The sequence below is a fragment of the Paralichthys olivaceus genome, chromosome 22, assembly GCF_024713975.1.
Source record: "Paralichthys olivaceus isolate ysfri-2021 chromosome 22, ASM2471397v2, whole genome shotgun sequence".
NCBI lineage: Eukaryota > Metazoa > Chordata > Actinopteri > Pleuronectiformes > Paralichthyidae > Paralichthys > Paralichthys olivaceus.
In genome coordinates this window covers 13,451,893-13,478,856 of record NC_091114.1, presented here as the reverse complement: position 1 = coordinate 13,478,856, position 26,964 = coordinate 13,451,893, and the positions used below count along the sequence as shown (strand labels likewise).

The 26,964-nt window shown below is 42.2% G+C and overlaps 3 protein-coding genes across 5 annotated transcripts; 2 read left to right on the top strand and 1 right to left on the bottom strand.

The window, feature by feature from the left end:
• Positions 1–1,827: 1,827 nt before the first annotated feature.
• On the top strand, positions 1,828–12,658 carry faah2b (fatty acid amide hydrolase 2b). The gene is made up of 12 exons (XM_020107277.2): positions 1,828–1,946; positions 4,170–4,475; positions 6,178–6,260; positions 6,503–6,639; positions 7,261–7,470; positions 8,359–8,478; positions 8,607–8,742; positions 8,837–8,954; positions 9,049–9,168; positions 10,895–11,006; positions 11,293–11,481; positions 11,653–12,658. The coding sequence occupies exons 1-12, from the start codon at positions 1,881–1,883 to the stop codon at positions 11,826–11,828; spliced, it is 1,773 nt and encodes a 590-aa protein (XP_019962836.1). The 5' UTR covers positions 1,828–1,880; the 3' UTR covers positions 11,829–12,658.
• A 708-nt stretch (positions 12,659–13,366) lies between these two features.
• On the bottom strand, positions 13,367–18,519 carry nelfa (negative elongation factor complex member A). 2 transcript variants are annotated; one of them, XM_020107280.2, is made up of 11 exons: positions 17,415–18,519; positions 16,673–16,844; positions 16,284–16,445; positions 16,019–16,108; positions 15,805–15,932; positions 15,635–15,704; positions 15,439–15,527; positions 15,250–15,358; positions 14,827–15,155; positions 14,482–14,581; positions 13,367–14,182 (listed from the first exon to the last, which is right to left on the bottom strand). In XM_020107280.2, exons 2-11 carry the CDS (start codon positions 16,842–16,844, stop codon positions 13,998–14,000), a joined length of 1,434 nt encoding a protein of 477 aa, XP_019962839.1. In that variant the 5' UTR covers positions 17,415–18,519; the 3' UTR covers positions 13,367–13,997. The 2 variants fall into 2 exon arrangements, with proteins under 2 accessions (XP_019962839.1, XP_019962838.1); XM_020107279.2 differs by having other exon boundaries at positions 18,115–18,489.
• A 946-nt stretch (positions 18,520–19,465) lies between these two features.
• nicol1 (NELL2 interacting cell ontogeny regulator 1) lies at positions 19,466–22,296 on the top strand. Of its 2 annotated transcripts, none has more exons than XM_020107275.2 (4): positions 19,466–19,599; positions 19,821–19,953; positions 20,878–20,966; positions 21,172–22,296. In XM_020107275.2, exons 2-4 carry the CDS (start codon positions 19,848–19,850, stop codon positions 21,241–21,243), a joined length of 267 nt encoding a protein of 88 aa, XP_019962834.1. In that variant the 5' UTR covers positions 19,466–19,599; positions 19,821–19,847; the 3' UTR covers positions 21,244–22,296. The 2 variants fall into 2 exon arrangements, with proteins under 2 accessions (XP_019962834.1, XP_019962835.1); XM_020107276.2 differs by having other exon boundaries at positions 19,598–19,736.
• Positions 22,297–26,964: the final 4,668 nt, after the last annotated feature.

The following is a 26,964-nucleotide window of genomic DNA, read 5'->3' as shown; positions in this document are numbered from 1 at the left end:
CTTTGGTTTTTCTTCTTCTTCAAAATGATTTCAATCACATTACATCTTTTGTGATTCACAAATTCAACAATACCTCAGATCACTGGTCAAGGCCTCTCAAACTGAAACTCCAGTTTAAATAAAACATCAAATTCGAGCCTTCCCTGCATCTGAAATTCCAATTTCCACCTTTCCATCCAGGTCGGGACAGTAAAATCCATATCCTGAACCTGCTGCGTCTCCCCCATCTGACCGTCCCAGTGGTGGCCCCTTGTTAGAGCTCATCTGTGGGTGCTAACGATCACACTCTCGCCTGCCCGGCCTCGCATGCAGCCCGCCGGCGGGGGGCCGGGGGTCTTTATAATTGGTTTTAGGAGCACAGCAGCTGCTTCGAACGCCCGCACGCCAGTCCCCAAAGGAGGTGCAGGAGTAAGGGGGTGGGGGTGGAGGGGCTGCCACATGGTCCACCCCCCCTCCTCAACCTCCTCCCCCCATCTTGGATGAAAGACTGCTGACAAACAGACAAATAGACTTCTAGAGAGAGTGGTGCTGATGTTGGTGGGGGAGGCCTATGAATAATCTATATTTTTTTTAAAATATTTTTCCATTTCTTATGGAGCATCAGTTGGAATCGAAGCCACATTTCAAAAATATTGTTTTTGTTACCGTCTTGTTTTGTGGGGAACAAAATACAGAAGAGAACAAATGCACCTGATGTACATTTTGCTCCACGATTCCTTCAATGTGCTTTCAAAAAATATATAAATTAGAAGAAAAAGCCAGAACTCACCTGCTGCTGTCCCACTGGTGTCTGTCCATGTCCAACGTCTGCAGAAAAGTGAAAAAGAAAGAAATAAGTTATTTTGCAAATAAGGTTTTTATGCTTCGTGAATGTTATTTTTGTTTCATTTGTTAAAATATTATTTACTTTCACATACAGTAAAAAGCTTTAAATCTCCTGATAGATCAACAGGATTAACAACAAATATTAAATCAGATTAAATTTAATGACATGATGGTTGTAGTTCTCGTAAATCATTTAAAACGGCAAGAAAAGTGAGTTTCCCCTCAATATTTTCCACATCTTTTATTGAAGATGCATTTTGTGTGGATTTATTAAACCACATTATAAAACTAAGGAGCTCAAGGACCTCTTGACTTCAGAGGAAATTCTCCGAAAATAATCAAGGTAAAAGTCAAAACCCTTTGAATTTTAATTAATGAAAATGGTCACTTTGGCTCCTAAAACTTTCCCGTTCATCCCCAGGGGGAAACCCATCAGCCTCACTGGCCCCCAGGGCGGTGGAGGTGCTGGAAAGTGGATCAGAGTGAAGTGCTGCTTCATCCAAAGGGAACAGTAAAGTAAATTAGTGTCCACTCAGAGATGACGGGAGAAAGGGCGGCTCCTTCACTGGGATCTCATTAGGAAAATTAAATGTGTGGATAATACTATGTCAGAGCATTTGGGAGCAGAGACTATAAAAAGAAGATCTAAAATGTTATCGGCCTCATAAATCTTGGGTGTTATTGCTTATTTTCTTTACCCTGCGTCTGTAGAATGTCAAAGTCAGAAACTGAGGTGTAGGTGGACGACGTGTGGCGTCGATTCCATGACAACAGAGACACCACAGAAGATGGAAATCAGTGGAAAAGAACCCAAAGTCGTCCTGTGTTGTTCACTGACCCCGTATCGTTTTACCCTGAAGGCCTCGTTCACTCACGGTTTAAAGTTCCCGTCAGAAACAACACAGCACACGTGACTTCCTCACTGCAAAGATGCTGCATAATCTCCAAATAATGGGCAGTTACATGCAATTACATTTACTTTTCACTCTGAGCTGCAGCAGCCTGACACAGGGACTCAAACACTGTGTCGACTGTGTGTTTTCTGTCTTCCCTCCATGGTCTTCCCTCTTGTCCCTACATGCCCGGACAGTTTTTTCGGAGCCTCGGGTTTCACCTTACAGGTGAGGAATGATCTGTTTTTCTCCACTCGGTTGGGATTGTGATATGTTTGCGGTATGGTTCAGGTTTTTTTTTTAGACAGGGCGTACCCCCGGAGAAGTCTTTATCCTGTAATTCTGCCAATGTCCCTTCACTTTGTCAACAGAGATATTATTTGCTCAAGATAAAGCCTCTCAGCTATGTTTCTAAGGGGTTAAGAGGTTGTAGGTTAGGGTTAGAACTGTGAACAACATCCGCGTCCCTCAGCCGACAGAATTTGAAGAAAACTAACGTCATCCTGATAAAATGTCCTGCCTCTGAGCGTCGCCTCTGAGCGTCGCCTCTTCATTTCAAATCTGGCCCTGAAATGAGAGGATCAATGAGCAGCTCAGCAGGGTGTGTGCTGCTGCTCTCTGGATATTATTGATTTTTCATGTCTATTATTCACACACTCAAAGTCTAACATGGAGTTTTTCCAACAATGACAACTGCACAACCTCCTCCCTCACTGGTGAAACCATAATCAACAATTAATCCCACATCTCGTACACTCAAAAATATAATTATTGAATTATGTATTTCAATCACATATTCAATTTCCAGGTAATTTTATTCCTTAAATTCAATGTAACGGGTCACATTTAATGAAGTGCTTTGAGTTAGTGTGAATAAATCAAGTTATTTGATTTACTCAAACTAACTAACTAAGACTGATTTGATCAAATAAATTGTGTGTTTAAAGTTTAAATGTATGTATGTTAACATTATTTAAAATCATTCTGAAGTTATTCACTGGTATGGATGGGACATGGGGGACAATTTCCCAGAGAATAATTCATGGATCTTGATTTTAAAAACAGGCCCATTTAGAAGACTGATATTTATTGCATCACATTTAATTTACCTGCCGCTTTGATCCAAAGCAATAAGTGAATTTATAAGCGTGCGATATTCGGTGCAGCTCGATCGAGAGCCTTATGTTGTGGAGTGTTGCAGTAGAATGGAACAATTAAGTGAAGTATAAATACTGCAAAATCATACTTAAATACTGCACATGTTCGCTCTCTGCTTCTCTTCAGGTCTTTTTCTAAGCCCTTTCTCAATGGGAAGGTGTAACAGTGAAGCCTCAAGGTATAATGACTGATAATAACAGCTTTTATCTTTTAAATGGTCTAACGTACATATTCTGGGAGGAAGAAAATATAAATCAATAATAATCTGGGAGCTTAGTGTGCTCAGTGTGATGCTGCTGCAGAGAGCTGACTGTACAGATTCTCCACTAACCCACTGACCTGCATTGCAGAGGCACATTTTCTTTCTCTCTGCAACGTGCTGTGTTTGTTTAAACAGGAAACACACTGTCTTCAGCCATGCTGCCCTCTAGTGTTCACACACAGTTCTGCCATAGGCACCTGTTTGGTTTATGTAATCCATAAATTTAAATGTGGCTGTTTTGGAACATATGCTTTAAGTAACAAATATAAAGGTAAGTTCATTATGCACAATGACTCAGAATAAAGTATAATTATTGATCACTTTAATGTTGCAGCTGGAGCTCATTTAGGATTTCCAGCCAGTGATCAATAATTTATATCTGTAATAAAAAAAAATCACAATTTAATCCGTTGATTACATTTTGTATGATTGATCTGAATTTTAAGGTTTATTAACAGAAACTGAGTTAAAAGTACAATCTGAAATGATGTGGAGTATAAGTATAAAGTAGCATAGGAATATGAGTTTTACTTTTCCACCAGTGAGTTAAGATTATCTGAAGAACACAGATCTGAACAGTTAATGAGTAGATGGTGTCTGGGTAAATATATAACCCTGTTTTACTTGGTTTGTTTTATATGTTTTAAAGCAAAGGAACACAGGTATTATCCAATGACACCGTGTACTATCGATACATGCGTATACATAATATATAAGCTTATTTCATCTGTATGTAGTTCTCTTGAGTTAACTTTCTTACTTGTTGTTTTGATCAATCTGGGTTTAAATTAGAATTTGATCATTTAAAGTTTTGATGTCATCTCCACATTTGCTTTTTTAAATATATTCAAACAGACTAATAATGATTAAATATTCATTTTACATTTGATCACCTGAGACTCAGAGGTCATCGCCACTGCCACCACAAATGAGTTCCGGTCATTATTTTCAAAATAAAACATGACATGCATGATTTCCTGGGTGAACCGTGTCCCCGGATCATGAGGCCCTCTGGTCGTTTTATTTTGAAGGCACATCACTTGGTATCCGGCTCGGGGCTCCCGGTCAGTCATGGTCATATGAAAAGCTCCGGCGAGGCGGCGGCTGTTCGATCCCCGACCCTCCGTGCAGGCTTCGCTCTCCGCGGTGGAACCATGGCCCTGACCCGCCTGGAGACGCTTCAGCTGTGGCTCTTCAAGGCCGTGATGGGGGCTCTCTTCCTGCTGTTCCGCCTCTTCTCGCCTCGGACCGGCGGGAGGAAGAAGCTGCCGCCGCTCCGCAGTCACTTGCTGGAAGTGTCCGCGACGCAGCTCGCCCAGAAGATCCGGAGGAGAGAGGTGTGTTCCCCCGGTGCAGCCCGGTGACAGCCGGGCCCGAGACCCGGGCCTTTACCTCTTCACTTAAAGACACGGTTCCCTCTTTTTTATTTATTTATTTATTTTTAATTTAATTATTTATCAGTTAGATTTAAAAAGTTATCCGTGTCCAAAAGTCTGAATTATGCTGTTAGTCAGGAGGTGGATGTTAGATTTATTATATATTAAATCCATGAAGCTTGTTTTGTCATTATAAACCTTATCTATAACACAGCTGCACATCTGGTTTCATGTTTATGGATGTTTTTACCAACAGTTTTGTTTTGTTTCTCAAAACCCTTGTCGTATATTGGGGTTGCGATGATGTGAAGATGATGAAGGAATCTCCGATGACACCGTCTTGATTGTATAAAATATATATTACAAAAAAGTTCAGCATCAATACAAGCAATGCAATCTGCATATGGAGAGATCCGGGGTCAATGTGAATCTCTCCTGAGGGGCAACTTCAACTCCTCGTTTATATAGGAGTGTTGTTTACGTTATTTTAAAGTAAACACATCTGGTTTCTTATCCAGCTCTTCTCGGTTATCCAGGAAGTGACAGGAAGAGAGACAACACTAGCTCAAATTTAGCGTTCCCCTTTGAACTGTGACCTAACACCCTACCATTTGTTCAGGCTTTCTCCAAATTCCTCAGGACCTGTGAACATCAAACCTACAGATACATTTCTTTTATGGGGAGGACTACACGTGGCATTTCAGACACCACACCCTGAAAGTGAATCTGTGGATCAGCTACACACCTTTATACTCCTGATATATAATATCACTATATCTGTCTATATATGCTGTTTAAAGTGGACAGTATATGAGCAGCTGCTGTGATACACTGAGTTTTACTTCATACATGTAGACAGTAAAGTGTGAGTCAGATATTTAACAGATATAAGTTTATATTTGTATGTTTGCAGAGCTGCAGTAATTAGACAACTAATCAATGAGTCTGTTTTGATCATTGATTCATTGATTAAGACATTTTCAAGCAAAAAAAACAAAATTGGATAAAATAAATATATTTGAATATAAAATATCAGGAAGCAAAAGTGAAATGTGCGAATGACATTATGATTATTGTTGTATCTTATACATTTCTTATTCATATGCTTGCACGTTATTTTTCGTACAGTTTGTACTCTTTATATTATAAGTGCAACTGTGGGTTGCTACGAATATCTGCCCACCCTTAAAATATTCAATTCACTTTCATACAAGTTCAACAAAAACAGTAAATTATGACATTAAAGAATTTGTTGTCATCACATTTTTGACATTTTAGCTTGAATACTTAATCAGTGATAAACACAGACTATTGATTATTTGTCCAATCACTGCAGCTCCGCAAAAATATCAAACATTTGACGGTTTCAGGTTCTTCAATGTCACAATTTTCTTGCTCTTGAATGAAAGTAAATTAAACCTTTTTTAGGTTTAAGTGACTTAAATTAAAAACATGTCAGGAAAACAAAATACACAGCTTCTCTTGGAAGGACGGATCAAGTTCAAGTTATATTGTGCTGGTCTAAAGCTATATGAGATTAATCAATTCAAGTCAAACTTTTCATGCAAGTCTTTTATAAGCACGAGAACGTCACAGTGTGTTTGTGTGTGTGTAATAAATCCTAACAGCTTCTTAAATAGGCCAATATGTTGTGTGTCTGCAGGTGTCGAGTGTGGAGGTGGTGCAGGCTTACATTGACAGAATCCAGGAAGTCAACCCCTTTCTGAACGCTGTTGTCAAAGACAGGCAAGAAAGAACCAGTCGTCCTCTTCATCTGACTCTTCATCATCCTCGTCTGCAAATCAATTCATGATGGAAATCAGTGACAGGCCCTTTGTGATTTACTTTAATATCTACATTTTCCTTTTTAAATGACCCCCCTCATGATATGTACTACACTGCCGTCGTCCACTGTGATGCTATGAAGCTAAAAATCAAGCTTTTTAAATCAGAAATTCAACACCAGGTTTATTTCCCTCTGTGTCCAGGTTCGCCGCCGCCCTCCAGGAGGCGGCCCAGGTTGATAAGCTTATCGAGGAGGAGACTGGAGGAGAGGAGGTGCTGGAGGACCGGCTGCCTCTGCTGGGAGTCCCACTCTCTGTCAAAGAGTCTTTTGCCCTTCAGGGTAACACTTCCAGAAATCTAATCTGTCAGCTGCTTGAAACCAGCGTACTCTGATAGCATACTATTTTTGAATGCGCACCAGTACCGAAGTCAAAATGTGATACCTATATAATTTATCCACCAGCAGCCACTGACTCACTGGAAACTTAACAGCTACTTAAGCTGCTTTCAGACTTGAACGCAAGAAAAAACACAGCAGGAGATAGTCCAGGTCGGACCTCGGGGTCAGGCCTTGTTGCCAAAAGCTCTTGAATCCTGTTGTTTTTCCAAGTGGACATCTTCACCAGTGTCTTCTACGTGTATTTTACCTTTTTGTGATCATGAGAAATTAGTATTTTTTTTGTTTTGCGTCAGTTGCAAGTTAGAAATATCATCGTTATAGAAAATGTCCCGAGCAACCGAGTTGGATATTTGGCTTTTTTTAATAAACAGCTTCAGTGCAGGTCTGAAAACAGCTTTAAACAAGGTTGTTATCACTCATATGATCTTTGAGACAATCTCTGACTTTGTGTTTATCAGTCACCGTCCCCACAAAGAATGAGAGGACAAAGCATTTTCTACAAATAAGCATGAAAATAAGTGATTTGTTCCGTACCGCAGCTGACACGCGTCCGTCTTGCAGGCATGCCCAACACTACAGGTGTGATCAGCAGGCAAAGAGTCGTGGCCACGGTCGACGCTCCACCTGTGGCCCTTCTGAAGAGAGCAGGGGCCATCCCGCTGGGCGTCACCAACACCAGCGAGCTGTGCATGTGGTGCGAGTCCCACAACCACCTGAAGGGCATCACCAACAACCCGTACGACCTGGAGAGGATACCGGGAGGAAGCTCAGGTCAGTAGCTGTTGTGTTAATGGCTGGAGGGAAAAGAGGGAATCCGACACTTGTGTAGTTCAGAGGTGAGACGCTTTAAGTTGGACTCAGTCTCTTTGTCTCCAGGAGGAGTTCTGGTTTTACCTCATAATCATGTTACACTTCACTTGTTCACTTTGTGCAGACACACAAAGACAGAGGCTCTGGTTCTGGTTCTTTAAAGGGGAACTCCATCGATCTTTTTTTCTTGCCTTTGTGTTGTCAGGTCGTCTGCTCTTCTGTCCCACTCTCTCACGAACACGATACATCAGGGAGGCTTTTAGAGAAAATATGATTATCTGATTAGGTTTAAGTGGTCAAAGCTAAAAGGTCAACGACCCGCTGACCTCATTAAAGATATTCTTTGCGTTGTGAGCTTGTCATCTCACGAACACCTTCAGGGAATCTTTTAAAATCTGGCTGAAACATTCACTCGGACTCAAAGATGAACTGATTTGTTATAGTTGTAGACAAATACATTTAAAATATTTATATCTACTTACGAATGCATCACTGTTTGTTTATATACAGCATATAGATGCCGAATAGTTGGTACGATGGTATAAACAAAACTTTAACAAGACGCTTCTCATGATGTTGGTTTCACAGACTCTTGAGTAGTACAAAAATAGAAAAGAGTGCTGCGACACAAATGTACAGAATGTAATGAATGAAATAAGGTTCAAATGGACGAACAAAGCAGGTTTACTGTCGTGTGTTAGTCACATAGACCTCAGAGAATAAACCGTGTAATGCTGGACACTTTATCCAATTAACTATAATCAAACAGGACTGAGGTTGAATCTTGTTGCCAGGTCCTCAGACTTATCTCCTTCCCCTCTGTCTCTTGTTGTCCCTGACCGGCCTCAGGGGGAGAGGGCAGCATCCTGGGAGCAGCAGGCGCAGTCATCGGTATCGGCTCAGACATCGGCGGCAGCATCCGCATGCCGTGTTTCTTCAATGGAATATTTGGCCATAAAACGACTCCTGGTAGCTACAGAAACTTAATGTTGACTCTATATTAAAAAAGCTGTTTTATCTGAATTGTTATAGGACAAGATAATCCTTTATATTCAAACATCAGACTCCACTGTGACTCAGTAAGTGTGTCTCTGCAGGTGTTGTGTCTCCTGAGAACCAGTACCCTCCTTTCTCCGGCAGACATAGGGAGTACGTCAGCACCGGGCCCATGTGCCGCTACGCTGAGGACCTGCTGCCCATGCTCAAGATCATGGTGGGACCCAACGCTCACATGTAAGAGCTCAGCGTGTGTCCCATTTTACGCAGGGACGATTTTCCCAAGTGTCTCTCTCCAACACCGAGAATGTTTGCTTTCACGTGTTTACAGGTTGTCCTTAAACGCGAAGGTTGACCTGAAGAAGCTGCGGTTCTTCACCATCCCTCATGACGGTGGTTTTGCTCTGACGTACCCCGTCAGCAAAGAGCTCCTGGACATTCAGAGAAAGGTGTGTTGAGTCCGTCTGTTAAATGGTTTGCAGAGTGTCTGACAACCTAACAGGAACGTTTTTACAATCGAAATCCTCATGTGATGTTCTCCAGGTAGCGGAGCGTCTGGAGGCCGATCTCGGAGTAAAAGTGGAGGAAGTGCATTTCCCTGAGCTCCGCTACAGCTTCAAAATCTGGGACACCTACATGTCTCTCCCTGATAAGGAGGGAAAGGTTAGTACGTCTGACAACTGGATCCAGATCAATGTGTCCGGACAACAGATCATCTGTTGTTTCATCCACTTCTCCGGTGGTGGAATGAAGATAAACAGGAAAGACGGGAGAGAAACGGGTTTTTATTACTTTGCTGCTGCTGAAACTCAGGGTGTATTAACATGTTTCACAGTACAAGAGAGCAGATCAAGCCTTAGTCACAGGGCTTATTGTGTTCTGCTGCTTAGAAATGGTTCACTAATCTGTTTTCTCACTCACACTCACACACACACACACACACACACACACACACACACACACACACACACACACGTTGTATTACCTCCACCAAATGGGTCGTGATTGTGCTGCTGTCCATTTGTTGGTTCATTAGTTCGTCAGCAGGACGACACTAAATCTACTGATTACCACAAAACTGGACTTGGGTCAAGAGAGAACCCTTGAAATTCTAGTGTGGATCTGGACAAAGCAGAAGATCTAGGATTTTTTTAAATCCCTTTTTGTTTTAAAAGATGCGTTTTATGAACATTTTCACTGATTTCTCAGAGAATAATCTTCGGATCTTGAAGAAAATATTCAGGCATATTTAGCAACCTGATATCTATGAGCGTTAGTGCAGCTTGATGAATTCAAGGGGACTTTTGGTTTCTGACGGAGGATTGTGCTCGACACTGAATTACAATACAAAGACTTGCTCTTTGTCCCCATAGGAAGTCAAACGTGACTGAACAGATGAGTTCTGTGAGGACAGCAGATCTGATGAGTTAATATTACCACAGTGTCTTTACTTATTGACAGTGTCTTGGTTTATCTTCCTGCAATTATACATTCCGCTTCAAACAAGAGGACATTTACTCAAGAACTGTACATTAGTGTCATTTTGAGGTACTTGTAGTTCACTTAAGAATTTCATGTTACTTTATACTCCAGTACATTTATTTCACAGCTGCAGTCACACTTTACTTTTAAGGTTAAGATTAAACATTAAGATAAATGTGATAAATATGACGTGACCCCTGACAGAAAACTGTCTGGTCTCATATTTCTCACGTTGTCTCATTACATAACTTGAAGTTCCTTTTTAAGGTTTGAGATTGAATGAAACTTTTAAGAAATATCACTTGACATTTCACAAAGAATGAATACAAACTGATGTAGAAGACGTTAACCTTGTAAATCCTCTCACATTCAAGCACATTTATTTAGTGAGCCACGTCATGGAGTCGAGGTTGGTAACCACTCGACTGCTGAATGTAAAGTAAGAATCCCAGACTTACTTTACAAGGTCTGGGAGGAGCGTTACTGCAGCTGGATTAAAGAGAGCTTATGACACAATAACCTCTTTGTTGAGGCTCCTTTTTCCTTTTATTTTAAACTCAAGTGGATTTTAAATTGAGTGGTTTAAGCATCAAAGCTTCAAGATGGTTTCATAAAGACAGCACGTTTCTTTCTAATATTTAATGTGCTGAGTATTGTTTCTGCTCTAAAGCATTTCAATGTCTCTGAAACTGCTCGTTTTTAAATGAAAGTCTCAGAGTTGAGACATCACCGTCCCGGTGCAGCGAGGGTGCGAACACAGGTAAATGTTTCCAGCACGATAATGATTACTCTGCAGAAAGAACACGACTGTGTGCCACTTAAAGATGATTTACACACTGAGTGGGTCTATCATCGTGAACTTTGAAACAAAAATCAGTTTGTGTTTAAAAACGTTACCTCGCTTCAGCCTCCTGTGCCGTTCGCTCATCTGATGGGGGAACCAGGACGACCGGTGTGGCCTCTGTGGGAGCTGCTGAAATGGATGATGGGAAAGTCAGAGCACACCATGGCTGCGATTGGTAAGAGAGAAAACGTTTATATGTGACGGACTGTAAATCAAGATGCATCCCAAGTCAGTCTGAGCTGTCAATCATGATGTTTCGGCTCATTATCATAGCATTAAATTATTAATCAAAACCAAACACATAAATGAGCAGCTGAACAAACATGAGTCAGAATTACTTCAAACAACAGAAACCATCTATGAGAAATTTGTTTTACATGCACAGACTTTTTAGTTTGGTCCCTGTCCCATCAACTAACGTGGAGGAGGTTGGGTTTATGTGTGTGTGTCGTTGTCAACAGGTCTGGCCCTGCTGGAGATGACCCACGTGTCCAAATCCCCGCCCTTCATCATCCAGCAGAAGGAGAATCTGCAGAGGAAGGTGGACGAGCTGTTGGGCACCGACGGAGTTTTTCTTTACCCCTCACACCCGAGAGTGGCGCCCAAACACCACCACCCGCTCTTCAGACCCTTCGACTTCGCCTACACCGGTCAGTGAGCGGTCCTGGCTTCAAGCTTTTTCCAGTTCATGTCTTTTATATTATTTCAGTTCATGGAATAACCCAGAGCTCTCTCTCAACAGTGTGTGAAACTGTTTTTCCACTTACCTTATCTTTGTTCACACACCTTTAACCATTTAATCTCTTCGTCTCTGTCCGCAGGTATAATCAACATCCTGGGGTTGCCGGTCACCCAGTGTCCTCTGGGCCTGGGCGAGGAGGGTCTGCCCCTGGGCGTGCAGGTTGTGGGGGGGAAGCTGCAGGACCATCTCACCCTGGCCGTGGCTCTGCACCTGGAGAAGGCGTTCGGAGGCTGGAGGGACCCTGGAGCCAAGTAAACCTCAGCCATGACCAAATGTCCACACCGGAGCCTGTAGTACACAATCAAACCAAGAGGTACAATCAGTGCACTGAATGTTCTAGTTTAAAACATTAGTTTGTACTAATGAAGGATCTGCTGCTACGTGAGGTGATTCTACCGTCAGCCCTGTTCAGGGACCGTAATAAATACAAGCTTTAAAAAAACGTTGATTTTTTAAATGAAGCATTCACATTATCAGAGACAAGGGTTTTGTGCAGCTCATGTTTCACTCCTCGTGAGTGAAATTAAATAGCAGATTTGTTTTTCAACAACTTTAAACTTTGTCTTTACCTCATTTTTATAACCAGCAGCTGTATAGTTACATACACACGTTACTGTTCCAACTCTCTAAAGGTCACTCCATGATTTCAGTTTAAAATGGGCCACACACACACACACACAGGTTGGTTCTGCTCTGAATAATTAGACCTACCAGAGGCATGCTGGGAGTTTGTCACCTGACTCCTCGGAGAGGTGAACTCTGTCCTCTGCCAGCAGGTGCATCTGATCTAGTGAGGAAACGACCCCCAGTAAAGAAAGGTGTGAATTATAAATGTTTGTGACTTTTAAACTCATATCTAATGTATCATACTGTAATTTATATCTATATATATATATATATATATATAAAGATAAAAGAAACTCACCTGACCTCAGTAACTGGCAAATGTTTTACACGCTGACCAAACTGTGCTAAACCTTTGTTGTGTGATAATATGAATGTTGCATACTGGCATTTAATTGTGGCGCCTGTTTTTATGCTGCAATTCTTTTGTTTCTGCAAATACAATAAAACGTCTGTCTGAATCTTTTTCTCTCTCGTTTATACAACTTCACATCTTCTTCATGACCAAACACAGATTTTTGCAGCAGGTGCATGAGTCCGGGTGAAAAGGCCGTGGAATCCCAGAGGCACCAAACCAGGAAGAAACATAGTTAATGTGAAGAGATGGAAATAGTTGTAATACAAATACTGCAGAAAAGAAATACTAGCACAAACGTCTGAGCTATAGAAAGAAAAGAAATCTATAAATGAATCATGAACTGTATAAAAAGATGGACCAAATCATCTTGACTGCCCCCTGGTGGCCGGATGCAGCATCGCTCAGATCACACACTCACATATTTGATGCAGTAAAATACGTCAAAGCACGAGAGGCCAGTACTTGTCTCAGGGATATTTCAGCTTCTCCTTTGCACAACAGGAGGTCAAGAAGACGGGTCGTCCATCTTTGTACGCAGTCTATCGTATCAACCAGTTTTAAGTTAGTACAGTAGATCAGCGCTTATTCGCTTCCCACGTAGGTTTAATGTTGCTAAAAAACTGTGGCACTGTCTTCCTGTTAACGCACAAGTAAGACAGACTTGTAGAAGACACAATAATCAGTGAGCGGTCGTGTTAAATGTTGTTGGGAGGAAAACAGGAGATGATTAAAAACAAAACACAAACATGGGTAATTGTTGACAGCTCAAAAACAAAAAGCTCAAATCGAGAAAGAAAGATGAGAAATGTCCTCTTGTTTTTTTTTTATTTTCTTCCCTTCTTTTAATAAAAGGATGAAAAATTATTCAACATCTACCAGAAGGCTGCAAACAGAACTTGACAGCACTGAGAATTATTTACTTCTCATCTTGTTTTTTTTTTTTTGGCCACCTCTAGGGTGACGGTCGTTATCGTTCTGTGTTTTTGTTTCCTGTCACAAACCCCAAGGTAGAATGAGCTGAATGTGACATTCATACAAAAAAAAAAATACACATCGTCTTTCTCGACACGTGACATGCCTGTACTCCAGAGTACAACAATGTTGAAAGGTGCCTGCCGTGAGAAGGATTCCTCTGCTCAGACTCGTGGAACACTCTCACCCCTCCTGACCACAGCATCCCTCAGGAATCAGAGGCCACTTAAAAAAACAGAAACGATAAAAGGGAAACAACCAAAACAAAAAGGTACAGAAATATTCTTCGGAGTCCTGCATTTTGGCAGCGCAGGAAAAGGGAGGACCTTTCTCTCCTTGTCCACCTCTCGCCCTCCCAGTCCTCGATTTGGCCCAGACGTGTTTGCAAATACTTGTGTAAACATGTTTTTTTCTTTTTGAAGTGGATAAGAATTTTTGGGTGTGTGATTTTTTTGAGTGAACGAGGCGCCTCAGGAGGTATTGGTGATGGGTTTGTATTTCTTGAGGCGGGTCCACTGTCCTGTGGAGTAGTTCATTTCGAAGACCGTGTCCACCAGCATGGTGGTGCTGCCGGTGCCGTCGGCTTTGGGCAGAACCTCTGTGTGTTCGCTCAGCTTGATCTGGATGATGTCCCCCTGCTCCGGGCACGGGTTCTCTGCAAGACAGGAGGAGGCCGATCGGTTATTATTGCTTTATCACTGTGTCGTGATTTGGTTTTGCTTTAAATTCAACAAATAAGCTCCACAAGGTGACGTCTGCAGTCACAACAAGCAGCAACTTCTTGTGACCTTTCGGACTGATTTACAAATAAACAGACACAGGTGGAATATCAGTCACAAGATAAATGTGTGCAACAATGTCCCTCAAACTGAGAGCAGGCTTGCGAAAGCAGAAATTTAAAACTAGTTAGCATAAAAAAAGCTTTTGGTTCCCTGAGCACGAGGGCTCGTGTACCTCTGGATCCAGCCATGAAGCCCAGGATGAGGGCCTTCTCTGGTCTGGTGACCTTGTTGGCCGTCTTGAACATCTCCTGGGCCGCGTACATCTGGTCTCTCTGATGACGAGAAACGGGAGATTTTAACTGACTGAGAAGAAAACTATAAACTAAAAATAACCAGAAATAAATAGAAAACTGAACAAAGTATATAGAAGTTCAGAATACTACAGTAAATACACATTTTATAAGTAAAACTGTAAATACAACTTCACATATTTCCATATTGGTAAATGTAAACTAATTGACAGATTCAGTGTTGGGAGGGAAATGTTTGAACTCCACAGGTTCATTCTACACTTTACCGTGAGCGAGAGATTCTTTTTGGGCTGGGGCTGCGGTGGCGTAGGGGTCGGCGCTGGGGTGGGCGTCTGAGGTGTGCTGGGAGGCTGGGTGGGGGTCTCTGGTTGGCTGGCTGTGGCAGCAGCTGGGGGTCCGTTGTTGGCGGGGGTGGACGCCGGTGTGCTGGGGGATGTGGGCGTGGCGGGATTAGCTGTGGTGCTGGCGTTGTACATCGGCGTCCTCTGTTTGTACTGGCCAGGTAAGGTGGGGGTGGCGCCGGCGCCCGCTGTTGCCGACTCCTCTGGTTGGCGAGCCGACTGCAGCGTGTCTCGACCCGACCCGCCAGCATTCGCTTTGGAAGAGGTTGATGAAGAGAGCGTGAGATAATGGGGACATTGTCCTCTGTGTGAAATCAAAGAATAAAAAGCAGTGTGGTGGTGTCTGACCTGGCTGTGCCTCGGAGCTGGGAATGTAAGAGGAAGAGGGAACCATGCTGGGGGTGGCTGGTAGGTAACTGGTTGACGGCAGAGGATTCTCGTTCAGCGCCCCAAGTTTCTGTAAAACAAAACAATTAGCAGGTTTGAAGAAGAGGTGAAAGATAAGAGGGGGAACCGTCAGACAAAGTGGTGAAGTACCTGTGCAGAGCCGAGGCCGGCAGCATAGTCTGGTGTGGTGTTCTCCACCACAGCTTCTTCTTTGGCTGCTTTCTCTCCGGCCTCCGTTTCTACAACAGAGAAAACATCAACCAGTTCAACGACACGTTTACTGGAGTGAGACGTTCAAGGAGTAGCTCTAAAACTTGGACAGACGGAGGGCGGGAAAACAAGTTACCCAAAGTCTTTCTTCTCCTCTTAGCTTCTCTTCCAGCTCCGACCCCGTCCAGCTCTGAAATATCTAACAGCTGGAGGAGGAAAAAAAGAACAAACATTTCAAAACACTGTAAAATTGATTCGTTCACACAGTATTTATCATGAGCAACACTAAGCAGGACTTGAGATTACCTTGACCCCCCTCTCCTTACGCAGGGGTGTCCGTGCAGGGGCTACGGGTGTGCGGTTACTGGGAGGGCTGAACATACTGGGGGCAGTGGGGCTGCGGAACGGGGCCTTGGGGATCCCCTTGAGAGGCGCTGTGAACAAATATTGAGACAAGTATCAGCAACAGGGACATCATCAGTGTCAAACTGATAATTATCTCAGGTGCCTAAATACTGACTTGTAGTGTCAATCTTTTTGACCAGTCCTCTCCCTTTGGCGTGAAAAGGCACTCCGGCTGTCTTCTTCAGCTGTTGGGCTGTCTCTGTGGCTGGAACAGAAAGAAATACAGAATATGTCACTTCAACATTACAAGTGTGAGGGAATCCCAAATACCTCTGTGCTATAAATTATCAACAAATGTGTTTTACAATCGTGGCTATAGCCTAACAGCAAATCTAAATATGCCAACACCAAACCACGAAAGGTAAAAATGAGGAACTTACATTTCTGTAGCAGCTCTGCTCTGAGGGTCGCACTCTTCGGCTTCCTTTTCAGCTGGAAATGTTTGACAGGGGGGGTGAGGGGTCCGACCAGAGTGGTTAACGCACTCTTGTTCAGGTACTGGCACTCCAGAGGAAGCATGGCGGACGCCTCGCACTCACTCACTGAGGAAGAGAGGATCGAACGAGATGAAGGCGCGTGACGACAATCATAACTCATAAAAAGGGTTCAGAAAACTGCTGGGAGCAAACTCACATGATGAGATATTGCAGTTTGTATTTCACCTATTTATCCAAACAGTGCAAAAGCAAATTAAGGGCCAGTTCTTAGTCCACAGGCTCAGCAATAAGATTAGATATTATCATCAAGTAAACTGTGAAAACCCCCCCACCTTTCTCCCTGAGCTCGCCGAGAATATCCTGCACATTTGGATTCTGCTCCTCCAGGTCCAGGTTGAGAGAGCCGGTTTCTGGGAAGGACTTGAGGATGTCTGCGACCATCAGAACCCAGGGCTCCGAGTCCACCGTGGCCAGCTGGATTATCTCCGACAGGGCCTCCTTCATCTGGCGAGAGAGGGCGGTGGCGTTCAACAACTTTAAGTTACGAAAAAATAAACTCACACAGCCGGAGAAGTTAATGAACGTTGAATAACTTACTTGTTTTCAGTAACAGATCGCGTTAATGGTTTTTATTGAGCAAAGTTTGACTGTTAAACAACAGTACGGTCAATTACTACATAAAATGTTCTTTAATCGTTAACTCATTTAAAAGAAATGTATATACATCATAGTTTTATCAGTGTTAATATATTTTCATATTTACAGAGTAACACTAATTGAGAAAACAGTACATGCTTTTTAATTGACAAAACCAAATCTGATAAAGATTAAGAATTTGTTTTGTTTTATGAAAATGCTCAAAATGATTTCATGATCTTCGCTTTCAAGATTTAAACCGTGTATTTTATTTACTTGTTATATTTCTCGTGCATTTTACATTTTAATCTTTAACCATGTTTTCTGCAAAGCGCAGAGTTTGTGTTATTGTGCAGTTGGTTTATTCTTTGTGATATAGTCAGTGAATATTTTTGCACGTGTAGTTTATTATAATTTCTCCACAAATGCATCATCTACCTGTGCGTTCGTTGTTGTTGTTGACGATCCGTGACAACCTGTGGGAGATTCTCCTGTAGTGAGACGTGTTTAAATTCCTCCGCGTGAATAAAACTACAACACGTCCCGTGCAGAGGACTGTGGACCCGCGGGTGGACGCGCAGGACACCGGGGAACGTGTTAAAAAAAATCTGCGGGCAGCTAACGGAGGATCTGCGGGGCTGAGGCAGGCGCCGCCCTCCAGCTCCCGCCCGGTTGCTGAGCTCTCCAGCGCCCATCCCACCATCATGTCGGGACCAGACCTAGCGGGCTAATGTCTCCCGTCGTCGCCGCTAAGCCACCGGGGGGGAAAACGCTCTCTAACGCCGCAGATAAGTTAGCTGGGAACCGACCAAGCGTGGACGTGGCTTGTTCAAAACTTCGTTATCGTCGAGTTGAAGTTTAGAAAGTTTGCAGCGAGAAGTTTGCAGCGTTGACTAACAATTAAAACATACGGCAGCGGCGAAGGAAGCTAAGCTAATGCTAACCCTGCACAGTTAAACGCTTGGTTACGTGTTTTAATATCGGGTTAAAACGCCTCCAGGGGGAGCGGGGTTTTAAATTAGCGGCACTGACCCGCGCCGGAGCTCTGCGTGCCCGCCTGTCTGTCTGTCTGTGTGCGGGTTGAGCGCTAAACGCTCCCCCGCCAGGCTAACGCCGAGCTAACGCGCTAGCGGCTCACCTCGTCCACGGTCCGCCGGGGGAGGTGCAGCATCCCCAGCAGCAGCTTCAGCTTCACCGGCGGCGACAGGCTGGAGAAGCACAGCCGAATGTTGTCGATGACCGACACGGTGAGCAGCGAGGCGATGCTCGGCGGCGTCCACAGCTCGTCCGTGGAGCCCAACTTGTTGTGAAGCCACAGGCCGGTGTCGCTGTCCTTCATCGACGCCATCTTGGAAAAAGAAGTGTTTTGAGTGCGGGCATTTTAACGGGCTACCTAAGAAAACAGCAGTCAGGACCCCGCCCACACCGAGCAGGGGGGGGGCACCAGAGGAGCGCGTGAGACATCTGGAATAAAAACATCTGTACCACATTCAAACTCTTTGGCCGTGTCTCTGACTGGTTTATTAATAAAGTTTTAAAAGAGTGAATCTGTGTTGAACTTTGATTTGTTCTGACTCTTTAAAATCCAATTAGTATCTGGATCAGAAACCGGTTTCACTTCTGTTGATGGGTTTGTTCACACACAACACAACTGGAGCAGTAAGTGGCCGGTGTGTTTTTATTTTTCTGATCACGACAAGACCACGTCTTTTTTTTTGTCAGGATGAAACAACAATAATACTTGAAGCTCTTGAAAAATATCTGTTGATGTGTATATTAAGATAACCCCCCAAAAATATACTGTCATATCCAAGAAAAGTAGTAAAACTGTTTAAAAGCATTCAAAAGAATTCCAGCCTCTCATATAGAAGGATGTTCCAACTGAGAACATTTGTTTCAACACTTTAGCTCCGACATGAGACACTTGAAGACCATCTGAAGACTTGACCTCTGGATCTTGGATTCTGTGCAGCAGTCGTTTTGGTTTTTTTCTAATGACTCTCACACCAAACACTGCATCAAATAATCGAAAAGTAATTTAGAGGATTAAACTGAAAAACAACAGTTCATTGCAGCCATAAAAAGTAAAGCAATTGATTACTACTGCAGAAGCACACAAAGCACCGTTTGTAAGTTGAATTAACTTTTATAATTTATTAATAACTTAAACATAAACATTTTAAAAAGTGTCCAGTGGCAGGATTAGCTGTCCCTTCTTGTGATATAGTAAACATATGGAGACATCACCTTATACCATCTGATTGTGGTGGCTGGTTGACATGGGGCTCATTTCTATTATTATGTATACTTTTAGATTTTTACCAGTTTTACTTCTCTATTGTACTAACGAATATAATTTACGGAGCTTAAATTTATTACAGGCTTTTTTCATTTGACTTAATTAATTTCAGCCAGATTCAATTAACTGATTTATAAAAACAAAATAAATAGAATCTGTGTTGAAAGCGTATTTATCCAGGCTTTAACTTTGAATGTTCACCGGAAGTCTTGATTCTGGTCCCTCGAGCATCATTACCAGATGAACCCTGCGCACGCGCACTACGCTAACCTACATAAAACATCCCGCATCCTGCAGCTCGTGAACACCATCGACTGATTGGAGGTAGGTCGTTAGATCCACGTCACGCTTTCTGTCTAATCTGTGTTTTTATAAATACCACGCGAAGATCCACCGATGAAAACTGTGTCTGTCTGAACAAAGCCCGGGCTCTGTGAGGGGTTCCATCCACTGACGGTGGTGTAGGACATTTTTTTTTTTTTTGTATTACCGCTGTTGTGTTTGTGCAGAGCAAACAGCTGCTGATGTCTGTGCCCGTGTTAAAGGTGATCGACCATCGGAGCAGCAGCATCATGTCATCCAGATGTTACCTGCAGACAGCGGTGCTCCTCCTGATGCTGCAGCTCGTCTGTGTCCCTGCAGCTGCCGAGGAGCCCGGGACCGTCATCCCTGCAGAAAGTAGGTGCATCAGCAGCTCCGAGGTTCCTGTGGAGGGGTTGGAAATGCTTGTCAGGTTTCATTTGTTTCGCCTCAGTGAGGTTTTTCTGATGGCGGCAGCTCCCTGCTGGAGTCTCTTAATGAGAAGGTCGTGTTAATTGGTGGAGACAGTTCACCGTGACATCAACATGAAACTGGGCCTTAAACACACTCATTTTAAAAATGTCATTTTAACTGGACCTTATCATAAACATTTCCTGTACTTACTTTTATACATGACATCCATATGTGAATTTAAACCTCCCCTAATTGTTTTAATTACACATTGTTCTGCAGACTACTTCTGTACATATAAAATATACATTTATCACAAGTGATCTCATGTTAAAAAAAACTAAAATCAATGATCAAAATACTTTGAATGAATTTTCTGGCCTTTGACTAATTTACACAACAAATAGTGTAACATATGTAATACTGTATATAAATATCTCTCAACCCACAGTGATGAGTTTCAGTAGTTTTGTTCCACAGATATATTTACTTTACTATAATATATGATCAAACTCTGACGGTTGAAAAGCTGCAACACACAAATATTCAGGATTTCTTCTTTAATAATATGAGTTATCAAAATATTTCACTTTAGTTTCCCATCCATCAACTACTCAATCCATCAATGCGATCGATACAGAATATGGAGGAACAACACAATCTTATTCTTAAAAATGAAAAAGAATTCATATAATATAACTTTATATCAAAATGATTTCTCTATCTATACGCTGTGATTCATACTTGTGGCAACAGAGGGCGCTGTGCAACCAAATATTCACAGACTCAGGACTCAGATTGTAAAATAAATAATTCAGAGGATATTTTCATCGTATCAGGAAAATACAAATGATTATTTATAATTTCTGAAATGTTTGCTTTCACTTCCAGGCCGCCCGTGTGTGGACTGTCACGCATTTGAGTTCATGCAGAGGGCGCTGCAGGATCTTAAGAAGACGGCTTTCAACCTTGATGCCAGGGTAGGTCCTGCTCCTCTGGATGATTTGTGGAACGCTTTCATTTTCTCAATGAGTTACTCCATTTGTTCAGAGTATTAAACAGCTCAAGATGAGTTTCTATATCCACAAAAAACCTTTATAACACACAAGAGGAAAGAAGGAATGCAAAAAAAATCATTACATGTCTCGTTTAAAACGTGATACGTGTTAAATTGTCCCTTTGCAGACAGAGATGCTGGTGCTGAGAGCGGAGAGGAGGGCTCTGTGCGACTGTATGCCCACCAGCTCGCTGCGCTGAGATCTGCACTCCACCACCACCAGTGCACCCGAGGACACGTCCCCCCCCCCCCCCCCCCCTCCATGCTGAACACAACTCTGTTCCGCCCTCATGTACATTCTCATCTTAACTTATTCTCACAATAGGCACTTTATTTTCTTTGTCGTCACTGTTGAGTGAAGCTTTTATTTCAAATCATCTTCAAGTCATGTTTTAGTTGTTGCCTTATTCTGGACGACTTTTTTAAACCTGCTCACGTTAGTGAAACACACGTTTACTTCAGTTCTCACCGTCATTGGGTTTGGTTCAGCTCTCACCTGTCTCCTACCAAACAAACTATTTTTTGTACTTTTTAGTATTTGACTGAATAATGTAGATATAGTAGAATGCATTGGTAAAATGTACTCGTCGAATGTGTTGTATGAGATTAATGTTTACGATGATTATACACATCAAACTGTAGCATCTCATGGAATTTATTTACCTGCTTTTAATTAGTTCATTAAATGACCTGTCAGCAAAATGACAACAATTCCACAGATTAAAAAGATTTGATTTGCAGCCTGGCTTGTTTTGCAAAAAAAAAAAAAAAAGGTTTGGTAACTGAATTAAAAACTGTCTTTTTTAGATTTTGTTTTGTAAAGAAACATCAGTAGAAAAAAATATACAATTTTGCAAACAATATTCAGATTTTTTAAGGCAGAGGGAGCGTCCTTGTAGTTCTTGATTTGAGCACAGCACTGTAGCATGAATTTACAGCACTTTCTGTTCAACTACTGTTACTATATAGATTGTATGTATAAGTTAACGTGTACACGAGTACATGTAACGCAGGTGTCTCCAGACTTTGTCCTCTCGGTCTGATAACGAGTAGTAGGGATGTAAAGTGTCAGGTGAACTGTGACATCAGCAGAAGGAACAATAGAGGGAAAGTAGCTGCAGCAGCAGGAGATAGAAATAGTTATTGTCTTGTTGTTGCTTGTTCATGAACATTGTTCTGTTGACGTGATGTCACAGGAAGATCCATCTATTGTCTTAATGTTGTAACTTAATAAAAACAATGAATGACCTCGACTGTTTTCTCTGACTGAAACTTCAATGTTTTTTTGTGTGTTTTTTTACTGATGTATTGTTGATTTATGTTTTTGATTTACCTCTGGATTGTTTGGTCCATTCAAAGTCAGCATACAGTTGAAAATAACATAAAATACCCAAACATAAAAACTTTAGAAGACTAAAAAAGGGGAATAGTAAGTGACAGCAGATTCGGTTTTAAGTGGAGATGGCAGAGATCCACTTCTGTGATTATTTAGTGGAATATGAGCAACACCTTGCACCACAGCAACACTTCTCCTCTGTGTTGATTCATCCAAGGAGCTGTTCTGCAGAGCAACAACCCCGACAGAGCAGAGTGTGTGTGTGTGTGTGTGTGTTTGTGTGTGTGTGTGTGTGTGTGGGAGGGGATGAGGTCAGCTAAATCGGCAGGACCTTACAACACCTCTGCTGTGGTATACACACACACACACACACACACACACACACACCTCTTTATTTATTTACAACAGGGATTACAGCATGGAAAAAAGAAAAACCTTCCAGGCCCTTATCTACACCAGCAGGAGGAGCCCCAAGTAAAGCGGCTCGCCAGCTGTGTCGCAGTGATGCAGCACTCTGCACAATCTCCACTTTCCCCCATGGCCGTAAATGCAGATGGGGTGAAATATGGAAAATACGTACAGAGGAGAACCGAGCATCAACATTGGCCACTGAGGCGTCTGCAGTGACCTGGCAGGAGCTTGAGCCCAGAGGCTCCTCCATGTGCTGCCAGCACCATCAAGGCAAATCCCCTCATACTGCACCACGGCACACAAGCCAAGGCAACCCCACTTCTCTGGCAGCTTGAAGCCAGCAGGCTCCTACTGGAGGCTGAAGTCTGAATAGGCAGAGTCGAGGCTGCATCACTTTGAAAAATCCTTGTTGTCTCCACTTCCTCTCTCACTCTGTCTCTCTCCCACTCATCGACTTGCTCTCTCTGCAGAGGCCTTTCAACTGTGCTTTCATCTGCTCCTGGAGAAGCTGAGTGAAAGCTGTTTGAAATTCAAGCGAGCAGAAAATGCTCAATATCATCCTCCCTTTTTATCCCTCCATCGTACTTGCTGTGACCTTGACACAAAAGTTTATTCACCTCACATGAGCATGAGGCACATTTAGCATATCAAGTAATTCAGACTGTGCTTCATGAAACTGAGAGGAATAAAACAGCTGTGAGCCTGAACGTCTTTGTCGTCATCACCACTTGTTTGAAATTCGTCTGAGCTGTAAAAGCTCAGGTCAGTTGAAGCTTGTTTGTTTAAACAGTAAATACAAAGTTTATGTATTTACAGTTGCAGACGAGTCAAGATTCATTTATCCAAACGTATACTTGAGCTGTTTATCTACGACTTATTTGAACTATTAATTTGATGATATTACATAAACAATAGAAGTAACAATATAAAACTTCAACCTTGAGATCACCACCAGGTTGATGAGAAAATCAACACGACCTCTGTCCAGCCTACGAACACACTTTTATTATGTTTATTCATGCAGAAGAAAAATCATAAAAGATTTCTGGAGAATGATTTAGTAAATTCTTACTGGTGGATATTTTCTTCTTATTGTTGTTTATGGTCCATGAAATTGACTTAATGCCTCTTTAGGCCAATATATTACTGCAGCTGTGAAGCCATGTGATGAAACGTGTGTCGTGGTTTCAGGGACTTGTGACCTCCTGGCTCCAAACCGACGACATTAAAACAAAGACATCTGAGACCCACCCGTGTCTGCTATTGTTTTAGATATTTATATAACTATATATATTAGTTAGTTAGTGGATGATCTGGACGTGGAAGATTTAAACTCAGAGCATCAAAAGTTTCAACTTCATGTGTTCAATTTAAAATGGGTTTTTTTTTAAATCTAGAGAAAACTTGGTGCATCTTGGAGTCTCTCTCCTTCGGCTCCATGCTGGTGACTGGGACGCCAGAAAGAGTAACAGCAGGAGGCTGGAGAATTTGCCATCTTGGCAGGGCACCATGAATTAGTGATATGCATGATAACCCATTAAATATACATAATATATATTTTTTTGTAAGGCCTCCATAAATAACTCATAACATGACAATCTTAGAAAAAACCTGACCAGCGCTGCAAGAAAACGCTCCCGAGGGACAGAGGTGACAGAAGCAGAATATAAAAGAACATTTAAATGTTTTAAATCAATGTTACAACATCCACATGAAATATCTTTAAAATATTACTGAAGGAACACCACTGCCACTGTGTAGCTCAGAAACCAATTCACAAATGCAAACTGCATCTCAATCAGAGCAACGACACGAGTGACGTAGTGAAAACTAAATTTAGCGGCAGCCATCTTGGTCGACAAAAAGCTTCAAACCTGCATCGTTCTCATTGAGCGCTGCATCTTTCAGACACAACACACCACTTCAAACATTATAACAGACTTACCCACATCACATCTTCTCATCTAGTTCCCTCTGACTGGTGCTGCAGTGATCGCAGCCACAAAACCGAAGACCAGCAACACAGAGGATCCTCGTCCTCTGGAAGAAAAATGAGATCAATCAAACAAAAATACTACTAAATAACAGTATTTACCAACTGTTCAGTCAATGTACAGAGTACGTAGGTATTGTACTCACGTTTTGTTTGCAGAGGCTGACGAGTAACAACGCTGCTGACGACGGGAATCAGGAGCGTTCTCAGTAGTTTTGAGCTGAGTGTACTCGTTCACTATTTATACTGTGACTACAGCATACAGCTCCGAGGCAAATGTCACTGCCACCAGCAATCACACATCGGGAAACCTCAAATGAGTTTTTATTTTAATACCCTGCGCCCTGGTGCAGCAGGAGGCAGGGTACAGGTTTTCAACCAGTTGTGTGATTTAAACTGTGCTTATGTCGTATAAATCGAGCCACAAGGAAATCAAAAATCAATTTTAGTGCTTGATTTCATTTATCCAACTAATACTGAGGTTAAAACGTTTTGAACTCAGTCATTTAGCTCATTGTCTTGAGTCTTCATGAAGCCCAGAGGACTGTCGCGTTCAGACAGAGAATTGTTTGTCTTGCTGCTCCAGCTCTGACTGAGCTTCAAACCTCAGTGCTGAATCATGAAAGCTTATTAAACCCTACAGGGATATGATGGAAGAAAATGACAAACACAGAGAGTCGAGGCTCAATGTTTGCAACAATAAAAAAACCATTATCTGAACAGGACACTGAAGAAATAAAAGGTTTCTTCTCTTTTGTCGGCAGCAGCTTATTTAAACTGCCTCGCTGTGAAATAACGAAATAATGTAACCTTGAGTCTCTCACCTCGAAAGATGCAGGAGGAGCAGAAATGAGATGTGTGATTGAGCAAGACTTTGATATTCCAGCTTTTGTTTGCTGAATCATGCTGACTTTCATTATTTTAATTTTTATCTGCTGTGCCACAATCTCACATTTAATGTGGGTTAAATGTGCTTCGACAAAGTAAAACACTAAAAGAACACAGGCTTTTAGATTTTATGTCCTTATAACTCTTTGTAGATGTCACTGCTCCAGTTAGGCTGAGCACCTCTGGGCTCAGTCATTGGGTCGGAAATAATAAAGATAGTTAGAATATTAAAGGTAAGACAAGGCTGAGCTTCATGAATGGGGAAATTATTGGCTGTGAACCGTGTGTTGCAGAGTGAGAGAACGATTAGTGGTGAGGATGCAACTTCATGAGCCACAGATCTGACAAGTCATCATTTCCACGTGTGAGCTCCTGCCTCCCCTGTGTGCCTCTGACATGTGGCCACAAGAGGGAGACAGGGCTCTGGTAGTAAGTCGGGATTTCGTCACACAACGAAAATACAAAGAACATAAAAAAAAATAAAGAGTTCAACAACTTTGTATCATGTACTGTACTCGTTATATTTGCCATTTTGTTCCTAAAATTTTATTCCAGATTTCCTCTAAAGATCAGTTTTTCTTATCAGGCTACATGATAATATGAAAAGTAGTTTAATACAAAGCTACCATAACGAAGTGGAAGAACAGACCTGGTTTCTGGTGCTCTCTGTGGGAAACACTGAGTCACGCTGGCCTGGCCGGCTGCTGAGGAGTCAGAGGTCACGGCAGCAGAGAACCGGAGTTGGTGTTCCTGGAGGAGGGGGTTTCCACGGCTGCAGAGAAACACAAAGTGTCAGAGGTCACATTCAAGATTATTGGAACAATATGTGCGTCTCTGACTGGGGATTTTCAGCGGGGTCTGTTAATAAGGAGGAGGAGCAGCAGCAACACTCGTGACTCAAAGATGGTGAGTTATGAATATACATCAACGTCTGATGATTGATAGCCAGGCTTGAAAAGCTGAATATGGGATAAATTAATATAACCAATGCACAGGAGGCAAAACTTTGGTAGAACTATAATTATAACTTATACATTTTGTTGTCTTGCTTGTACTGAGCGCAAACAGTATATGAATGAGAAAGTAGAAAACACATTCCTGCTTGTTTCTTACACAAACACACACACACACAGACACACACGCTGCATGACGTGACAGGCTTTCTTAAGTGCAGTGAATTCAAAGATCTGCACACACATCATTTAACATGTGAGCAGCATCCGGCTCATATGCCACAGCCTGGGATGTACGGTTATTGTCCCTAAACAATCGACCGCATCAATGCATTGGTGC